Genomic DNA, 17063 nt, shown 5'->3' with positions numbered 1-17063 from the left:
CCGCCTCCACATCCACCCCCGGTTCTTCCCCATCGGGGGTCTCCGAGAAGACGGCTGCCTGTATCGAAGCAGCGCCATTAGTGGGAGTAATGGACAAGCACGACGCCTTCCTGGCCGCAACTGTCACAGTCTCGCTCCCCTCCTGCTCCTGAAGCAGCTGCCGGCGAGCCCACAAGACCATGTACTCGAGGATGTCGTTCGGTCTATCGTACATGCTGTCCATCACAAAGTTTGTGAGCAGCTCCTGCAGAGCATCAAGTGCGTCAGAACTGTGCAAAGGGACCGCTGCCGACGCAGCTTCAACGGGGGTCGATCCCATCGGCACGGCGTGCGCTTGCACTCAACGAGGTGCGTTGCAGCGAGATGGGCACACGCACCAACAAAAGCGAAGGGAAGGATAGCTACAAGGAAGGCCGCGAGGGCAAGCCCGAAAGAAAAAAGGGTGCAGCACAGCCAACTTTTTTGAAGAAAAGGGGGGCCGTCCAGGGGGATGCAGCGAACGCCATGGCGGACGAGGGAGTGCGTCGGGGGGAGGAAGGAGCGGTCAAGTCGGGGAAGGAGGAGAGACGAAAACGAAGAACGGATCGGGCGGAGAAGGGCTAAAGGCGGTTTCCGCGCGTGGAGGGTGGGGGGACATCGAGACGAAGAGAAAGACGCCGCCATCGCTTGTTTTCCTCTCCGTCGCTGCACCTCCACACCCGATGCATACTCGTTCATCGTTTGTTCTTCATAGACTCGCGGTTCAAACTGAAGAGGCCCGCAGCCGAGATGCATTCCGGTCAGCTCGTCTCTCGCCCACTCATCCCAAGCGAGGTGAGGCACGATCCCCACTTGACCGCTTTATTTCACCACCGCACTTTTTTGGCGCCCGTCCGACCAAGGAGCCGATGGGTTGGTGAGTGTAGGCATGGGCGTGTAATCCATGGGCACATTCACGAACGGCGCGCCAGGAGCAGGTAGCAGCAGACAGACAGAGGATAAGAAAAGACTGCAGCAGTGCACAGCGAAAGGCTGCACTCACTCTTATGTACACACGCACACAAAAAAATTGCGTCCGAGAGAATTGCGCGCCTTCAGCCGAGCATAACCATGTCAAGCTTTGTCAAGCCCCCTCGGCATAGTCAGCCCGGCTTTGTTGGCGGCCTTGACGCTCAGCAGAGGCATACGAGCAGCGGCAGTAGAAAGGACGTCCATCAGCGGCACAAAAGCCCGAGAAGGGCGGCAATGAGTAGACCGTGCCCTCGCCTATCGAGGAATAAGGAGGCGAGCCGACAACGCGCTCTGGGCAGGACGCAGCACGTTGACGCCGCACACAGGGATACGGCAACACATAACCAGCACTTGTGGATGTCAACGGTGGCACGGTGCGAGCGGAGCCCTCGTACAATGACTGGCCGATAGCACCGCCAAGCTCCGCAGCAGCGTCACAGGGCAGCTGCTCCGTTTCGCGCTTTGCAGAAAGCATTATGTCGAAGAGCTCCCGAGAGTCACCATCGTCGCAGCCACATTCGCCGATAGACAAGTCAGGCGGTGCCACAATCGCCTCTCTCGCCGGGTCGAAGCGGAGGAGCTTCCAGTAGGGTGAGTCGACCGTCAAGAGTCGCCTCTCTCGCACGCATATAGCTCGCCCAGCAGCCGTGGTGAACTGCGTCGGCACCCAGATTTCGGCCGCTGTCACTGGGGAAACTTCTGCGCATCTGATGCAATCGGTCGTGCCGACTGCCAGAGTGGGCACAGAAGCGTTACCGAGATCGCTGTTGCCACGGTGCGGTGTGGCGTCCTGCAAGCTTTGCCCCGAAACCGACGGCATCCCTGCGTCCCCCGCGCCAGAATTCGCAGCTGCTCCATGCGCAGCTCCACTAGCGAGCTCTTGCACCCCAATGCCGATTGTCGGCCAGCTTGCCGACTCCTCTGTGTCGGGTGTGCAGCCTTGACGAGCGCAAAAGCTGCGCTCTGATCTCGGGGTCAGCAGAGCTCCACCGGCGTCAGTGCAGCATCGTGGACGGCGACGCGCATAATGAGGCACCGGCTTGACACCGGCCTCGAGCAGGGTCGCCTTCAGCTGCTTTGATGTTGCTGCGGCGCACTCCACGGATGGTTCAGCCCCCTCCCCCACTCTCGACCCCGCCGCCGCCTTTGGAGTAGACGCCAAAGAACGCGGCAGTTTCTCTTCTGCCCTGACGGGCGGCACGCCAAGGGCCTCACGAGCGGAAAAAGTATCAGTGGGCATGGCTTGGGGGGAGGGGGGGCGCTGCTAACCAGTGCCGCCGAGGTGCCTCTCCCCGTGTACTTCGGTCCTCGTCGGTACGGCCCAGAAAGAGAAATGTGGCGTGATTCGGAGCGAGATGAGCCGTTTGTGAGCATCGGACTGAGAGAGAGAGGGGGGGACAAGAGTGCAGGTGAGGCACCCACGCAGGACGGATGGGGAAGGAGAAGGAGGCAGTTGGGTGGGTCGGCGTAGGAGACAAGCACAGCAACAACGCCCAAAGTGCTGCCCAGGCGCTTCATTCGGCAAGGGTAGGGCATCCCAGCAGGAGGCCGCGGATAGTTCATCACCTCGACGAGGTGAGCTGATATGCGGAGCTTGACGCCATCATCCCCATCGCCACCTCATCACGCTGTCACGACGCAAGCTAGTCACCACTTTTGCTATCTTTCCGAACAAAGCATGCTCGCCTCTTCCATGGCAAGGGCGCAGTGCTGCGTGTGCATCGCAGCAGACAAAAACAGCTCACGCCCAAGCACACAGACACATCACCGCTGAAGCGACGGGGCCCGCATCCGCTGATAGTGTGCATGCTCTTCAGAAGGAAGCTACATAGAAGAGACACCGCAGAGGACGGTTTAACCCCTTTCCGCCAGATGCTCGCCGCTCCTTCTTGTGCCGCATGCCGCCATTGCAGAAAGTGCCGCTATTTTTTGCTTGCTAACGTACATGTACAAGCTCGGTATGGCCAAAGAAACGCGCCTAGACATACACAGACGCGCAGACGCGATGCCAGCATCACCTCAGTCGCTTATCGCCACCCCCGCGACAGCACCCCCTCTCCCATCGCCCCCTCCAACTCGGCTGCTACCATGGGCGAGGAAGGCTTCTCCTCAGTGGCACTGGCACGCTTCGACGCCAGAGCGCCTCGGCGAACTCTTGTTCGATGAGAAACGGTGCGTCTCGTCGGCGCTGGCAGCTGGGCGCTCGTCCGCCTGCGCCTTCGCGGCAGCACCTTCCTTCTCTGCCGGGTACCCCCCTACCTCACACTTGTCGTCTGTTACCTTTGGAAACCCAGTCGACGACATCCGCCTCCTGGTAGCCCACGTCATCATGTACTCATAGATATTAGCCGGGCGGCTCTCCATGGCGTCGATGGCAAACTGCCGAAGGATGCTGTGCATGCCCACCTTCTCCAGGTAGAGCTTATCTTCCTCGATGATCTTGTCGTAGTGGCTCATAATTCTTACCTCCCTGTGCTGCCCCTACCGAGTGAACAAGGGGGTCGGGAGTGCAGCGAGTAGCAGAAAAAACGTGCGGAGTGAAAGACAGCCGATCTCTGTGCAGTGCAGCGTACGTGCGTGTGTGGGGGGGGGTACGCTCTTCTTCGTGTGGTGGCAAGGGGAAAACGGGGAGCTGTCGTCCTTGCGACGATCACAGCAAGGCACACTCGGCGACGAGGGGGGAGGGGCGGCAGAGAAGGGGAGAGGGTGATTGACCATGATGAATAAAGGTAGTAGGCCGGCTGGATCACGAGTCACACGAGAAGACACGCGAGGATAGCTGTGACTACCATCCACAAGGCGAGGATAGCGAAGAGCAGGAGAGCTGACGAAGCAGGAAAGGAGGGTGAAAAGGCACCAAAGGACCCCCTTGGGCAGACCTCTGCGTCGCGGCTATTGCTGGTACCTTTGGCAGGTTCTCTCTCAGTCACCTCTGCCGTCGCCCATGGCAGTTGGTGGACGTCAACGACTACGAGATGCTTCGTAGCTGTCAACCTCTGATGCCATGTAGCGCATCGCCCACTGAGCGAGTGACGGGTGGGCGGCAGTAGATGAAGAAGGCACGCCGATTCTGTAAGAATGCAGAGAGCAAAACAAAGAGCATTGTATGATGCCGTGAACATAAATGCACAGAGGGGGGGAGTTGTGCGATGTACATCTGAGGGACGGACGGACGGACGGGGACTTCGGCCAGTGCATGAAAGATAGAGAAAGCGAAATCGACGATGAGAAGGCGGAGTCGACAGCGGCACAGAATGGTCGCTCGGAGAGCAGAGGACGTCGGCAAGAGAGAGGTACATCAACACACACTCTCGCCGGCAAAGTTTCAAGAGAGAACTATCACAGGTGCGTGCAATAGCCCCCTTTGCAGGCAGACAGACAGACACACACGATCTCGCCTTCCTGCGAGCGCTCGGGGGAATATGTCTATTTTAACGTTTCCTTGAGTGGCGGCAACACGCTAACGTGCTTGGATGCCTCTGCTGCGGGCCGCTTCGCAGCAGGTGGCGCCGGCTTGGCCCCCGCTCCCGCCGCCGAGGTTATCGGCGACGGAGGCGAGTGAATCTTCACGGTGCGATCCATGGACACATAGTAGCCAAGATTCTCATCCCACTTGACACGGCAACGTGTACATGCCTTCTTGGGCGCTTCGCCCACGAAGAGCGACAGCCCCCCTGTTCCATGCCGGCACCCATTCACGAAGCCCTCTTGCTGCTCTTGAAAGAGCTTCAGCAGCTTAGCTGTGCGGAGCGCCCGTTTCCGTTCTCGCCGCTCGCGTGCCGCCGCGAGGGCAAGCTGCTCAGGGCTGTTGAGGAATCGCACCAGTGCGCGCTGCTCAGCGTCTGCCCTGCCCTGTGCCTCTTCCTGCGCCAGCGTCTCCCAGCACTTCGCTGACTCGGCCTCCACACACTTGCGCAGCTCGATCTCTTGCACTATGATGAAGGTGACAGCCGCGCTAAAGCGATAGGTGGCCGCTCGCCGCTCCACCTCACGCACGCTCAAGCCCTCGGAAGCTGCTTTGGAGAGCTGCACCTGCAGTCTCCATGCGTCGCGGCCCTCCTGGCGAAGGTGCTCATCGCGCTTCAGGTCCTCCTCAATAATGCGATGGCGAATGCGCTGCTCCAGATACTGCACCGGAAGCGCTGCGGTTGACGCCGCTCGCATTAGCGATTCACGCTCCTCCGTCTGACGTGCCCGCACCCCTGCGATCTGATCCAGCGCGGCATCGGTCAGCAGCGAGCGTGCCTCCGCCTCCGCAGCCATGAGCCCCTTCCGCTCCTCCATCCTGCGCCTGCGCATGTACGCCTGCCGGGCCTCGCTACGCAAAACCGATACCTCAGCCGAGGTGAAGAGTCGCTGGCCTGATTTCGGGATGCGCGGTCGCCTGTCAGCACTGTCCAGCAAAGCGTTCAGACACGTGTAGTGCGGGGTCTCGACTTTCAGTGGCGAAGGCGTGTGCGTGGAGAGCTCATGCACGTAGCTTCCTGCGCTCTTGTCATCAGCAGCAGCAGCAGCAGCATCCACAATGTCCGCAGCAATGGCAGGAAAAGAGGATGTCAGCCGCTGTACCAGGTGCACCTCACACAGGTCGCTTTCATTGTATACTTCGCCGGTGCAGGGGCCCACCGAGATCAGCGGCACGGCAGAGAACGCCTCTGCGTTCGGGTCTGCGGCCGGCCCAGCCGGTGCCGCAGCAGCGCAACTTCCAGACGAGTTTGAGGCCGCATGGGAGCGACAGCTTACGCGTCGCGACGCCAGGAACCCCTTGGCGCGCTGACTGCTGCTGCTCTCCGTCCACTGCTCATTGATAGAACGGCGCAGTGGCCGCGACGGGCGTAGCATCGACGCAGAGCCGAAATCTGACAGGACGAGGCGCTTGACCGATTAACTGGTGGAAAAAAAGTGAAGGAAAACAAGCAGAGGAGGCAACAGGCAAAGAGAGAGAATTGACGGCAGCTTCCTTCGCTGCTCCCCCCCTCTTTCTCTCTTTTTTTTTCTTAGTGGCAATCGGCAGGGTGCGAGGGTGCCAGCCAGACTCAGAGACCACCTTCGCGCACGAAGGGGGGGGGGGCAAATTGTGAGTCCTTTCCGCCGTTTCGCGAGTCGCGGCAGCCGTGTCATGGGTTTTCCAGCGGCCTCGCTTACCCCTTCCGCAGTCATCCATGACAGCGTTGGTGAGCTTGAGTGTTTCACAAAGAGAATGACGCTAAGCGTCAGCACACCAGAAGAGCGATAAAACTTCGCAGGACAGAAGGGCTGTGCAAGCTCGTCTCCGGCGGCAAAAAGAGTGGGCATAGGGTCACGGAAGCCGTGCGCCATTACTCTCACATCGCGCGGAGACACCCGCGAGAATCCGTGACGTCTGCGAGACGCCTCTCGAGAGGGGTGAAATAAGCGGCAGGTGAGGGTGAGCATTTCCGGCCCACGTCTTGCAGACACGCTGCGTTTCGACTCCACTTCCTGTTAGCGAAGAGGTCTGCGAGGGTCGCCAGGGAGAAGCGTTTTGCGGAGGATTGCTGCAGTTCTCGAGCACTGACGCACCCTCCCCTACACCAGCGCCTCTAGGCTCGGCAGCGACCTGCGCTCACAGCGAAAAACCTCCAACAAATCCGCCAGCCGGTTCAGACTGGCCTCGCGATCGCCGGAGAGGGTGTAGAATCGCACGAGACTCTCCACAAACGCGTCGGAGTTACACAGCACCTGCGGTTCTGCCTTGGCGTACCCTTCCAGCGTTGTGCACAGGCTAGACATGAGTGTGGCAGGGTCGGCGTCACTGCAGTACGCCTGGCACGTTGCGTACGACACCTGCGCGTTTGCACAAATGTCTTGAAGCACCCAGCGGCGTAGAGCGCTCTCGCTGATGAAGCCGTCAGAGGCCCGAGACAAACTCACGTCTGTATCGGAACCATCTGCAGAGGTGCGCAAGAGCTCCTTCATGTGGGTAGACGCCTCGATCACGTCGTGGAAGAGCCGCAGCGCTTTCCTGTACTCGCCCTTGAACACCGCAGTGAATGCGTCGCAGGTAAGCACGACTAGTTTGCAGAGGCTCGAGTTGGACAGCCCATTCGACGACGCCCCTTCTGTGCTACTTTCCGAGCGTTCAACGGCGGCAATCTTTTGTATCGCAGCGTGCGTTGCCTGTGCATGCGCGGCGTCCCCGACGTGAAGGGCAAAGCAAAAGGCCTGCTGCAGCGCAAGGGCATGGCGAAGCTGGTAGAGCCCATCGGAAAGGTCATGAAACTTGTGGTGCCAAATCTCCTCGGAGCGCAGCACCTGCTCCACCAGACTATGCGCCAAAGACTGCTGGTTCAAATGAATGTGTACGTGCAGCAGGGCGCGCTGCACACGCAACACTCGCTGTGTCCAGGTACGCTGCAGTGCCACAGAGGCCGCTGATTCCTTCACGGCGCCATCTCCGCCAAGAGCGGGGATGGGTGTGTCATCATTGCTGGCCGTGTCACACTGCCGCTCATGCCTGAGGCAGTCCTCCAGCAATGCGTACAGCTTCTTCTGAGCCTCCATCGGCGCCCCGAGATAGAGCGGAAGAAAGGCTGCCACCAGACGCAGAGAAAATGGAGCGAAGCTCTCACACGTGACGGGGTCGCGGAACCCCTCCCCCTCAATGTCTCCCAGCGCTTCAATAACCTTCTTGGCGGCAGCGATGCGTCTCATCTTCAGATTAGCGGTTACCTGCACCAGCACATAGGGAAGACGCGCACTGCGCGCCGCAGCGTCTGCGGAGAGCCTCGAGACTGAGCTGGTGGCGGCAGTCACGCCAGCCACTAGGGGCGACTGCGTAGTCGACAGTCCCTCCTCGGTGCACTCTGGGCTCACTCGTAGCGTGGAATCTGCCGGAGATGCACTTCGCGGCACTCCGACATACTTGCGCGGGTGACGGCAGGCTTTGGCCGCCGCCTCTGTTTCAAGCCGCTCAGCCAGCGCCAGCACTTCTGACCAGTTCCCATTTGAGGCGAGCAGTCGAAGTCCATCAGCGCTCGGTGAGACGTCGGCGAGGGCGATGCGTGCATGCTTGGCGCTCGCGGCATACAGCACCGGCCCGCAAAACTCCTTTGCGGACTCCACTGCTTCCTTCGACGCCATCAGCCCCGGGCAGATGAGCACCGCTTCACAAAGAGGCGATGAAGGCTACACGAAATGCAGCGCCGACCCGTGCGTGGTAGCGGAGGGCAAATCCCACTGCAACCGTGGTGTCGGGTGGTCTCCGGTGTGAATGGTCACGAGAAGAGCCGCCAGGCGCCCACTGCTTTATCGAGGCAGTTTGGTGTGTGTGTGTGAGGTGAGTGTGTACGGTGCAGCCGCAGCGTCCCGCCGGGCGCTGCCCTCTTCCTTCCTACGCTTCAAAGAGACGATATGGGTTTTCTTTCCCTCCCCTCTCCCCTCCGGGTGTAACGCAGCGCCAACTGAGCGAGAGCCTCGTCACCTCGCCAATCTAATCGATGCTGCCTCGAGGCGTAATTCACAGCCGCCCTTCACAAAACTAAAGGGGCAGAAGATTTTCATGCACGTATACGTAGAAGCCGTCGAGGTGACTGTTAAGAGAGGAGGTGATTGTTTTTTCACGGATGTGAGGTGACTGCAAGACCGAGTGAGGGGGACACGGCAGTGGACCACCACTCGGTGGCGCACTTTTTCGCGTCCCTTTTCGTTCCGCTCCTTCTTCCTCGCTTGGGACGATCAGGCGCGTGAGAGCCCAACAGGTACAGGAGAAGACGGAAGACGTGGGAAGAACGTGAACCAGCAAAAAGGGGGGAGGGTGCGAAATCCCTATCTGATGCTGATGACCTGCGTCTCTCTCTCCTTCCCTTGTTGTTTCTCCACGCCAATGCACACCCCTAGGGGCATCATGCGTGCGTGCAGGTGGCTGAGTATATGCTTGCCTATATATATATATGTGTGTGTGTGCCCTGAGGCGACCGGCACGCAAAAAAAATGCTGAAAGCCTTTAGAAGCAGAACAAAGCAGATTCGTTCCTCTCCACATAGTAGCCATCGCAAGCACCCGCACCTTGGCGTTAGGTGCCCTCGTACAGTCCAGCCGCCATCCCTCATGAGGCACTCGTGGCGCCTGCGCGTAGCAGGTGGGGGAAGAAGAAAAAAACGCGGTCTACCCGATGTTCGTGAGGGAAAAGAGAAACAACACCGCAACCCATCAGCGTCCTTGGCTTAGCAGGGGTATTTGAACATGTTGCTTGAGGTAGCGCATCAGCTTCGAGTGGCGTGAATGTCGCTGTGCCGCAATCTCAAAGAGTGAGAGGCCATTGTACTGGCGGCGCGGCCAGTCGGAGCCGGCGTTGCGCAACACCTCCAGCATTTCCACCGCACCTCCCTTTTTCGATCGGTTCACCACGCACCACACAGCAGGGGTGCGACCTTCTCCGTCCTCCACGTCTATCCATGCCGGATCGAGAGGAGTCCAGCGGGGCGGAGACCGTGGTGCTTCGCCTTGACTTTGCAGCGAGTCCGTGCCAGAGATGGGAGTGGCGATCGAAAGCAGCGTCGCCATTGCCGCTGCACATGAGCATCTTGCACAATGATGCAATACTGTCGCGCCACGTTGGTCACACAGCCGCCGCAGGTCCATGTCGCCCAACGCGCTATCAAACCAGTGAAGCACACCGACATTACCAGCCTCTGCAGCTGCGAATACCATGTGAAATATCCCTGCCTCCTCGAGCTCAGGGCTACGAACCCTATGAGACGGTGTTGACACCGCCGCTTTGTCTCGAGATGCTCTGGCGGACGTAGACACTGTGTCGAGCATGCATAGCGGCTCCATCGCGCGCGTCCGGAGAAACGAAAACGCCCCAGTAAGGTCGTCCTTGTGTATCGCGGCCGCCACCAAGGCGTGCACCAGCGTCTTGCTATTCATTTCATCCAATGCAAACGGATGTACCACCTCGATCCACTCCAGCACTTCCACCTGATGAAACGCCAAGGCACACTGCGCTGCGCTCAAACGCGTAAGATAGCGAAGGGAGCCCCACATGTTGAGTGGTGACGCAGGCGGCGAGCAGAGCTGCCCCTTCAGCACCGCCGCCGCGCCGAGGAGACTGACAAGGTAATCCAGGTACTGAACATTCCCGCGAGCGGCAGCCAGGTGGCATGGATACATCCCCGTGTGATCCGGGCAGTGCTCCGCCACCCATTGGAATGAGCACAGATCTGCATCTGCGCAAGCGTAAACGTCTGTTCCCAACTCGGACGGCATGGCTGGAGGTGGCGCAGGCAGCGCTGGAAGAGGCTGGAAGCTCATGCCTCTGGCTGCTTCTTCGCGGTCATGCATTGTAAAAGCCGGGTAGGCTAGGGCGGCACGCATCGGAGAGGAGAGCCACCGGAGTGGAAAACCAGACGGATAGTGGGTCAAAAGCGCCTGCACATACGCCACATCGCCCAACTCAGCAGAGAAGTGCAGAAGTGTGTAGCACATCGGCGACTTTGGTGTACGGTGCAGGAGGGGTGCACCAAAAGCGCCAGTGTCGTTCGACGCTTGCTGCATGTCCCTGGCCCGCCACTCGGACTTGAGGACGTCGGCGACACGCCTCGGGACCCTGCCTATGGACACTGGGGTGCCACACATGGCCGCTAGTGAGGCAAGCACATTGTCTTGTAGCTTGAGGTTGAGTAACCCTGCCTCAGAGCAGTTATGGCGTGCTGAAACAAAGCCCGCGCCCTGCCCACTGTCAAGGGCGACGAAGTGCTCCCACTGCATCAAGATCTCCGGAAAACTGATCATCGGGTTTGCACGTACAGTCTTCAAAGTGAAGTACTCTTGCGCAACCGGCGCATCGGCCGACTCGCTCTGCCCCGCTTGTGCGCAGAGCTCCGGTTGCTGCGGACGCGGCGACGTTGACAGAACTCCTGCAAGTCCCGGAGGCTCTTTTGGGACGTCACCACCAACCGCAGAAGTACCGCCTGCTCGCTCGCGCGCTCTCAGGCTTATCGTGCTGTTTTCTGGATTTCGCCGCAGGCAGGAGTGAAGACCAAACGGTGGGAGCACACGGGCATTTCCTTGTCCGGGTGGTATGATGACTGCCGGGGCATCCAAAGGAGATCTCTCCGCGGCACTGTGGTGTTGCAGTACAGACTGGAGAAGCGCCTCTACGTCCTTGGGCGGCAAGGGGAAGCGCAGTAAGCGAGATGCGCCGAAAGCGCCGCGCATCGTTCGCAGCGTGTGATCCTCGTCTCTTTCCCTCCGTCACCGCCGCACACTGTGTCTGTGTCGGAGTCTGCCTGCTTGCGACGGCGTCATCTTGTGCGTACGTGTAGGTGCATGTATGTATGCATTCGTGTGTGTATATATACACGGGGACGCATGGCGGAAAGGGGGGGCAGGGGAGGCACGAAAAAGGAGAGAGCCAAAGAGAATACGCAAAAAAAGCCGAGCGAGAGAGGCTGCGGTGAGGGGTCGTGAGAGAGAAAAGAAGCCAAAGCACGTCCATTCGCTGCCATGCAGCACAAATCCTACCCGGCCTGGCCCGTCAGAGCCCGGGAGAGGTGGCGCGAGGCAACCGTAGACACACACGATGCAGCAACATCGAGTCCGTCATCTGAGCTCGGTCCCTGCCTGCGACTCTCTTCCCACACTCACACGCACCGCTCGTTGCCTCACACCCGCGCTCTTTATTCACGCCCCCACGTGGTGTGTTCCCTCTCGGGGTGCCTCAGGTTCCCCAGACCAAGGAACGTTTGAGAGCTGGGTGAGATGTACTCGACTCGACACTTTGTTTATCCTAGCAGTGATACAAACGTGTTTGCTATCGCAGGCCGCTCCGGAGCAACGCCACCCAGAACCCGACCCCCTGCATCAGTGGCGGTGCATCGCTTTGGTTCCCCCGACGTCGTCGGCGCTGAACTCGGTGACCGCCAGCGATGGTTCGGCATTTGGCGGGGATATGGAGATGGGGGAAAGGGGGGTGCCTTGGCTTCACCGCACAGCGTGGGATGTGGGGACCCCCTGAAATGGCGGGCACGGAGACGTGCATTCCCCTTACTCTTGTCGTCAAGCCAACAAAGGCACCGAAGTGAGAGAAAAAAAGACGCGGCCGCCGGCAGTCACACGCACATGCACACACACTCCTCATGCGCCTGTGCTCTGCTCGTTTCGTATACACGCTTTTTTTTTCATGCTCGCACGAGGCCTACCTCTACCGAGTCCGTACCGTTTTCTCCCCGGTTTTTCGACAAAGACGAGGAAGGGGGAAAGCGCTGAGCGGCAACATGGAGGGTGCGGCAATTCCTTCGACCTGCCTGCCCTTGGCCACCTACGTCACTGCTTCTCATGCATCGTGTTTTTGGCCCCTTTTTTCGGTCTCGCCACAGCTGTTCGCCACCCATTCTCTGTGAGCGAGACTGTATGGAAGCTGCCGGTAGTGTCTCGCATCGGCATGAGCAGCCCAGTGCGTTTTTCTCCGCATTGTCTAATGCGCAACTTCTCTTTGGGCATTGGGGTCAGAGAGGTACACATCTGTATGCGTGCGTTGTCCGTATCCCCTCCTCTGTTGGCGTGCGAGATGGTTATGAGGCCTATAGCAACATGATCGAAACATTTGCGCACTAGCTGTGATAGTAGATCAGGAGAGGGAGGAAGGTAGAAGATGGTCGACAGGGTGTAGAGAAAGAGGTAGCAAATGCCAAACGAGAGAGTACCAGTCAAGCCCTCACCTTTTACAAAATGCCCGTTGCACAGCAGGCAAGCTCGCAAATATATCCGCAAACAACAAAAAGTTCATCTCTCTCTCTCTGTTGCACTGGCGGAGGAGTCCGGGTCGAGTGGGACGAGCTGTCTGTCGTCGAATCGGGCTATGCACCCGACGAGCTTTTCTGGCCTTTCATCGTTCGTTCTTTGGATATGCGCTGCTTAGTAGGCGCCAGAGGGGGCTGAACACGCAAACCTATGGAGGAAAAAAAAAAAGAGGGAAAGGGCGTAAGAAGAGGGGGGAGGGGGAAAAGAGCAGAGAACAAAAAAACGGTGAACCTATGCACTCCAACGCATAGGAGGCGGCGAGGAAGCGGAGCGCTGCGCACTGCATTCCTTTTCTGTCGCCGTCACACAATCTTGTCAATAGAAACCCTCCCCCAGGCGCAGTATGAGCGCCCACGCAAGCCAGCCACGAAAAGAGGAAGAAAAAGCTTGAGGGGTTTTAGGTGCCATCGCCACCCGCCTCCGATTCATCCCCCTCTGGTTGGGGAGAAAAGCCTTGTGATTAGCAGAAAACAAAAAAAACGAAAAAGAGGGACACAACCCGACACGTTGGCATGCTTCCAACTACGGAAGCAGTGCGCGCGCGTGCCATAAGAACTGGCCAGGGACCATGTGGCGCTTGGTCCTTCAGCCACTTTGTCCTCCCGTTCTCTTTCGGGCCTACGCAGATCGTAAGGAAAACGCGGAGTAGCTAGACGGGTCGAGAGGATTGGCATGCTTCGAGTCGAAAATCGTCTCCAGCTTCACCAGAGACGACGTCGGCGCATTGCCAGAAAGAAGAGGATGCATGAGAAGATCACCAGCACCCCAGCGCCGCTCAGGATCAAGTTGGAAGCACTTTTCCAAAAAGTCGATCAAGGCCGTGTTTTGTGGTACCTTGGTCAGGTACATCTCCGTGGATGTCATCTCGCCCAGCAGTGATGAGTGCTCCATGAAAGGGGTCGGGCATGCGAACAGCTCGCATACAAGGCAGCCAATGGACCATATGTCGCAGCTCAGTGAGTGAGGGTCACCTTTGTAGACCTCCGGAGCCATGTACCGGAAGGTGCCTCGCACCTCTTTGCCCGCGTCTCCCTGAATTGCAGTACCGAAATCGGTCAGCTTCACCGTCTCGCCCTTGAGGAGAATGTTCTGGGGCTTGACATCCCGATGGGCGATGCCTCGGCTGTGAAGGTACGCAATGGCGGTCAGGACCTGTCGAATGATCTGCACGACGGACAGGTGGGCGGGCTTTTGACGCCGTCCTACAATGATGTCTGTTAGAGAGGCCTCGCACAGCTCCATGAACAAGCTTACGTTGTTGTCCTTGCGCTCGCAGTGAAAGTAGTGCACAATGTTGGGATGATTTAGACTGCACATGATGGAGATCTCGTTCAGCAACGTACTAATCGACGACTCTACGTTGTGCGAGAAGTAGAACATCTTCACCGCCATCTTGCCGCCGGTGAGATCACTAGTGGCCTCGTACACGGCGCCGTACGATCCACGCCCCAGTAGCTTGCCGCGCGTCCACGGGGAGTCTTGTCGCAATGTGAGGATTCGCTCACGCTCCTCGCGGGCGGAAATGGCGTTCTTCTTCATGGACACCGCCTTGCCGACCTCCAAGATGAGCTGCTGCACGTCCCGTCGCACTAGCGGCATGCGAATCGCGTACTGCACATCGGCTGGAACTGGTACTTCGGCATCGATCAGCGGGATCACGATAGCGCCATGGTCATTATTCATGAGGATATCCCGGGAGGAGCTGAGCCACTCGCTATCGCAAATAATCACATCCACATCGCACGGGCGGGCAGACAAGCGCTGCTCGAGGTCACTACGCTCTCGCACGCTGGCGAGAGAAACAAACATAGTCTTGAGCAGGATAAGAGACAGGTTGTGCTGATCAACCATGTTCGTAATCGCGGTGACCACGTTCACCGTGCAGTTGATGATGGCCCTGGCCTGCGTAATCTGCAGCGCCTGGTCGGAGGTAGGGTTGGCATCGCCCTCGTCGCCGTCGTCCAAGATCGGCGCCACTTGACACGGAAAATGCAGTACCACGCGCTCCTCTAGGAGGTAAACGCTGCCTGCGGTGCTGCACAACAGCTGCTCCAGCTGTTGTTCCAGCTGCGCCTGATCCCACGGTCGGCACTTGGGGCCCAGAAGCACGGTCACGGCCAGGGAAAAGACGTTACCTGTCAAGTTGAGCATCTGCAGAGTGACCGTACAGCGGCCATTGGCCAGCCCTACCACGGTCCCAAACGTCTTGGCCACATCTGGGTTGACGCAGAGCGTAGGGGGAAACAGTGGGTCCACAATCACCTCATGCATTCCGATCCGCTGACCCAAGGCGCGACCCAGCAGCTGCTCGACGCTTGTCCAGTCCCAGTCAGACTCCATCTCCCGCGCGAGGGTCTCCACGTGGTTTGCCAGTCCATTCTTGACAAAGCGGCTCAGGGAGTTGACGAGGGTAGAGTCCTCGTGGGATAGAGAAGAGCGCTCCGACAAGAAAGACAAGGCCCCGATCGTCTCGCTGACTTGATAGTTGTGAACGTAAATGCGGTACTCTCGCAGGTTATCGAGTGAGTTAGCACAGATCAGCACATTTCCTATCGGCTTGCTGTCGCAGTTCAGAATCGGGGCCACCACGGTGCTGAGCGTCGTTGGGGCGGCGGTGAGGGAGCGCAGCTTGATCTTGAGAGGATTTCCGCGACGTGTGTGCTTGATGAGGGAACACACATCCTCGCCGTTGAAGCACTGGACAAGCTCGTTCAGAGGCTTCCCGATGCACCCATCCTGCAAGAAGCCCGTCATCACCTCCGCTGCGTTATTCCACCACGTAATCTGGTAGTTGCTGTCGAAGGCGATCATCACCACTTGCGCGTTCAGCTGCTTACCCTCGATGTACCCAATTGTGTTTTCGGCGCCGTACGGGATGGTGTAGTAGCCTGTCTTGGTCTCCCGACCTATCTCCAGCCGTTTCGCCCCACCCTCCCGCGACCCGTCCTTTCCCCGCGGATTGAAGGACGGCTCTTGGTAAAAGTTCAGTAGGATATCGGACGGTGACCCGCCCGCGATCAAGTACTCGTGGAAGAGCTGTGAGTATAAAATGTGCAAGGAGCGCACGGCTGTGAAGCAATTGAAGGATACGAGGAGCGCTGCGAGGACAAGAAGCACACAGGCGACACAGCCGACAGCCAGCCCACTAGCCAGTGGAGCCTGAACGGCTGGTAGGACGACAAGAGCACTGCAAGCAAAGATGACTATGAGACCGAAGGAAACCATGCTGAATGCGTACGGCGCCGAGCCGAACGTGGCTAGCTCACGCCGCGCCTTCCTGCCCCAAGAAAATCGAACGCGGCACCGGTTCATATGATCTGCGCATTCCTTCGCCAGCGATAGAGACCGCTTGCGCCACAGGAGCGCCTGTGGTCCAATGTCCACCTTGTTCTCGAGGAAGACATGGCGCAGCTGATCTATGAGTTTAGGAAGCTCTCTGTCCTCCGTCTCCGTGTCGGACACTTCGTCGAAATGCCGAAATGTGCCTGGAGGCACGCGTCCAAGTACAAGGAGGCGCTGCTGAATCGTAAGGTGCAAAATATCTGCGCGAGTTTTGAGCTCTGGCGGCGGGGACGGCTCCGCGCAAATGGTCTCGACTGCGCTGAAGTACGCCTCAAGGATGGCCGGTAGGCCGAAGATAACCCGAATTACGTAATCCTCGTCATCCTCGGAGGCGAGGATGGGATGCGCTAGCATCCTCGAGGCCGGCGCGTGTGCTCTTTTTTTTCTTCCTGTTATCTTTCTTGTCGGTTCGTTTGGACGAAATAGCTCTTTTCTTCTCTTTGAAACAACCCTTTCCTTCTCAGGTGGAGAGCAGTGGAGGGCAGCAGAAGAGGAAAGAAGAATCGAAGGACGAGAGAAGACACGTGAAATGGCACCATAAAGGTAAAATAAAAGGCAACAACACGAAGCAGTAATGGCGTTTACAAGATATATAAAAAAAGCAGCTCCACAGTCCTTTATTTTTCTTTTGTTTCTCGTTTTGAGCCACGCACTGCTCACGAGAAAGGGGCACAGACAACAAACTCAAAGGCATACAGATGAGGAAAGAATGTGAGAGAGGGTAGAGTGAAAGTGAGAGGGGCAGTCGAAGGCGACAGCTAATCCTTTACGAGCCTCGAGAGAGAGAGAGCAGCGATACTGGGAGGCCGGGCCCTCAGTGAGGGTCCAAGTGGCTTGGCGCGGCATGGCAAGAAGGCTGCTTCAGTTGCCAGTATGAGCTCCGGCTCTCGTCGAATATTGTGGGCGCCAGAAGACTGAAGTCATGAGGGTGCACCCGCCAACTGCGTTCCACATCGAGCGAGCGCTCG

The 17063-nt window shown here is 58.4% G+C and overlaps 7 protein-coding genes across 7 annotated transcripts in view; all 7 read right to left on the bottom strand.

The window, feature by feature from the left end:
• The window catches only part of LSCM1_04186 (uncharacterized protein), a gene marked incomplete at both ends in the record, with an annotated part of 645 nt that extends 326 nt beyond the window's left edge, over nt 1-319 (bottom strand). The window contains one exon of the mRNA XM_067321706.1: nt 1-319. This exon is cut by the window's left edge and continues 326 nt beyond it. Coding sequence (XP_067177937.1) covers nt 1-319 — 319 coding nt within the window.
• Nucleotides 320-1102: 783 nt separating this feature from the next.
• LSCM1_04185 (uncharacterized protein) lies at nt 1103-2230 on the bottom strand (the record flags this gene model as incomplete). The annotated part of the gene is made up of 1 exon (XM_067321705.1): nt 1103-2230. The coding sequence occupies one exon, from the start codon at nt 2228-2230 to the stop codon at nt 1103-1105; it is 1128 nt and encodes a 375-aa protein (XP_067177936.1).
• Nucleotides 2231-3099: 869 nt separating this feature from the next.
• LSCM1_04184 (uncharacterized protein) lies at nt 3100-3447 on the bottom strand (the record flags this gene model as incomplete). Its single annotated transcript, XM_067321704.1, has 1 exon — nt 3100-3447. The coding sequence occupies one exon, from the start codon at nt 3445-3447 to the stop codon at nt 3100-3102; it is 348 nt and encodes a 115-aa protein (XP_067177935.1).
• A 969-nt stretch (nt 3448-4416) lies between these two features.
• On the bottom strand, nt 4417-5832 carry LSCM1_04183 (uncharacterized protein; the record flags this gene model as incomplete). The annotated part of the gene is made up of 1 exon (XM_067321703.1): nt 4417-5832. One exon carries the CDS (start codon nt 5830-5832, stop codon nt 4417-4419), a length of 1416 nt encoding a protein of 471 aa, XP_067177934.1.
• A 705-nt stretch (nt 5833-6537) lies between these two features.
• LSCM1_04182 (uncharacterized protein) lies at nt 6538-8091 on the bottom strand (the record flags this gene model as incomplete). Its single annotated transcript, XM_067321702.1, has 1 exon — nt 6538-8091. The coding sequence occupies one exon, from the start codon at nt 8089-8091 to the stop codon at nt 6538-6540; it is 1554 nt and encodes a 517-aa protein (XP_067177933.1).
• A 1068-nt stretch (nt 8092-9159) lies between these two features.
• Nucleotides 9160-11169, bottom strand: LSCM1_04181 (uncharacterized protein; the record flags this gene model as incomplete). The annotated part of the gene is made up of 1 exon (XM_067321701.1): nt 9160-11169. One exon carries the CDS (start codon nt 11167-11169, stop codon nt 9160-9162), a length of 2010 nt encoding a protein of 669 aa, XP_067177932.1.
• Nucleotides 11170-13371: 2202 nt separating this feature from the next.
• Nucleotides 13372-16449, bottom strand: LSCM1_04180 (uncharacterized protein; the record flags this gene model as incomplete). The annotated part of the gene is made up of 1 exon (XM_067321700.1): nt 13372-16449. One exon carries the CDS (start codon nt 16447-16449, stop codon nt 13372-13374), a length of 3078 nt encoding a protein of 1025 aa, XP_067177931.1.
• Nucleotides 16450-17063: the final 614 nt, after the last annotated feature.

Source organism: Leishmania martiniquensis, chromosome 26, assembly GCF_017916325.1.
Source record: "Leishmania martiniquensis isolate LSCM1 chromosome 26, whole genome shotgun sequence".
Lineage (NCBI taxonomy): Eukaryota > Euglenozoa > Kinetoplastea > Trypanosomatida > Trypanosomatidae > Leishmania > Leishmania martiniquensis.
The sequence above is the reverse complement of the archived record's forward strand: the minus strand, read 5'-3'. Positions and strand labels throughout refer to the sequence as shown.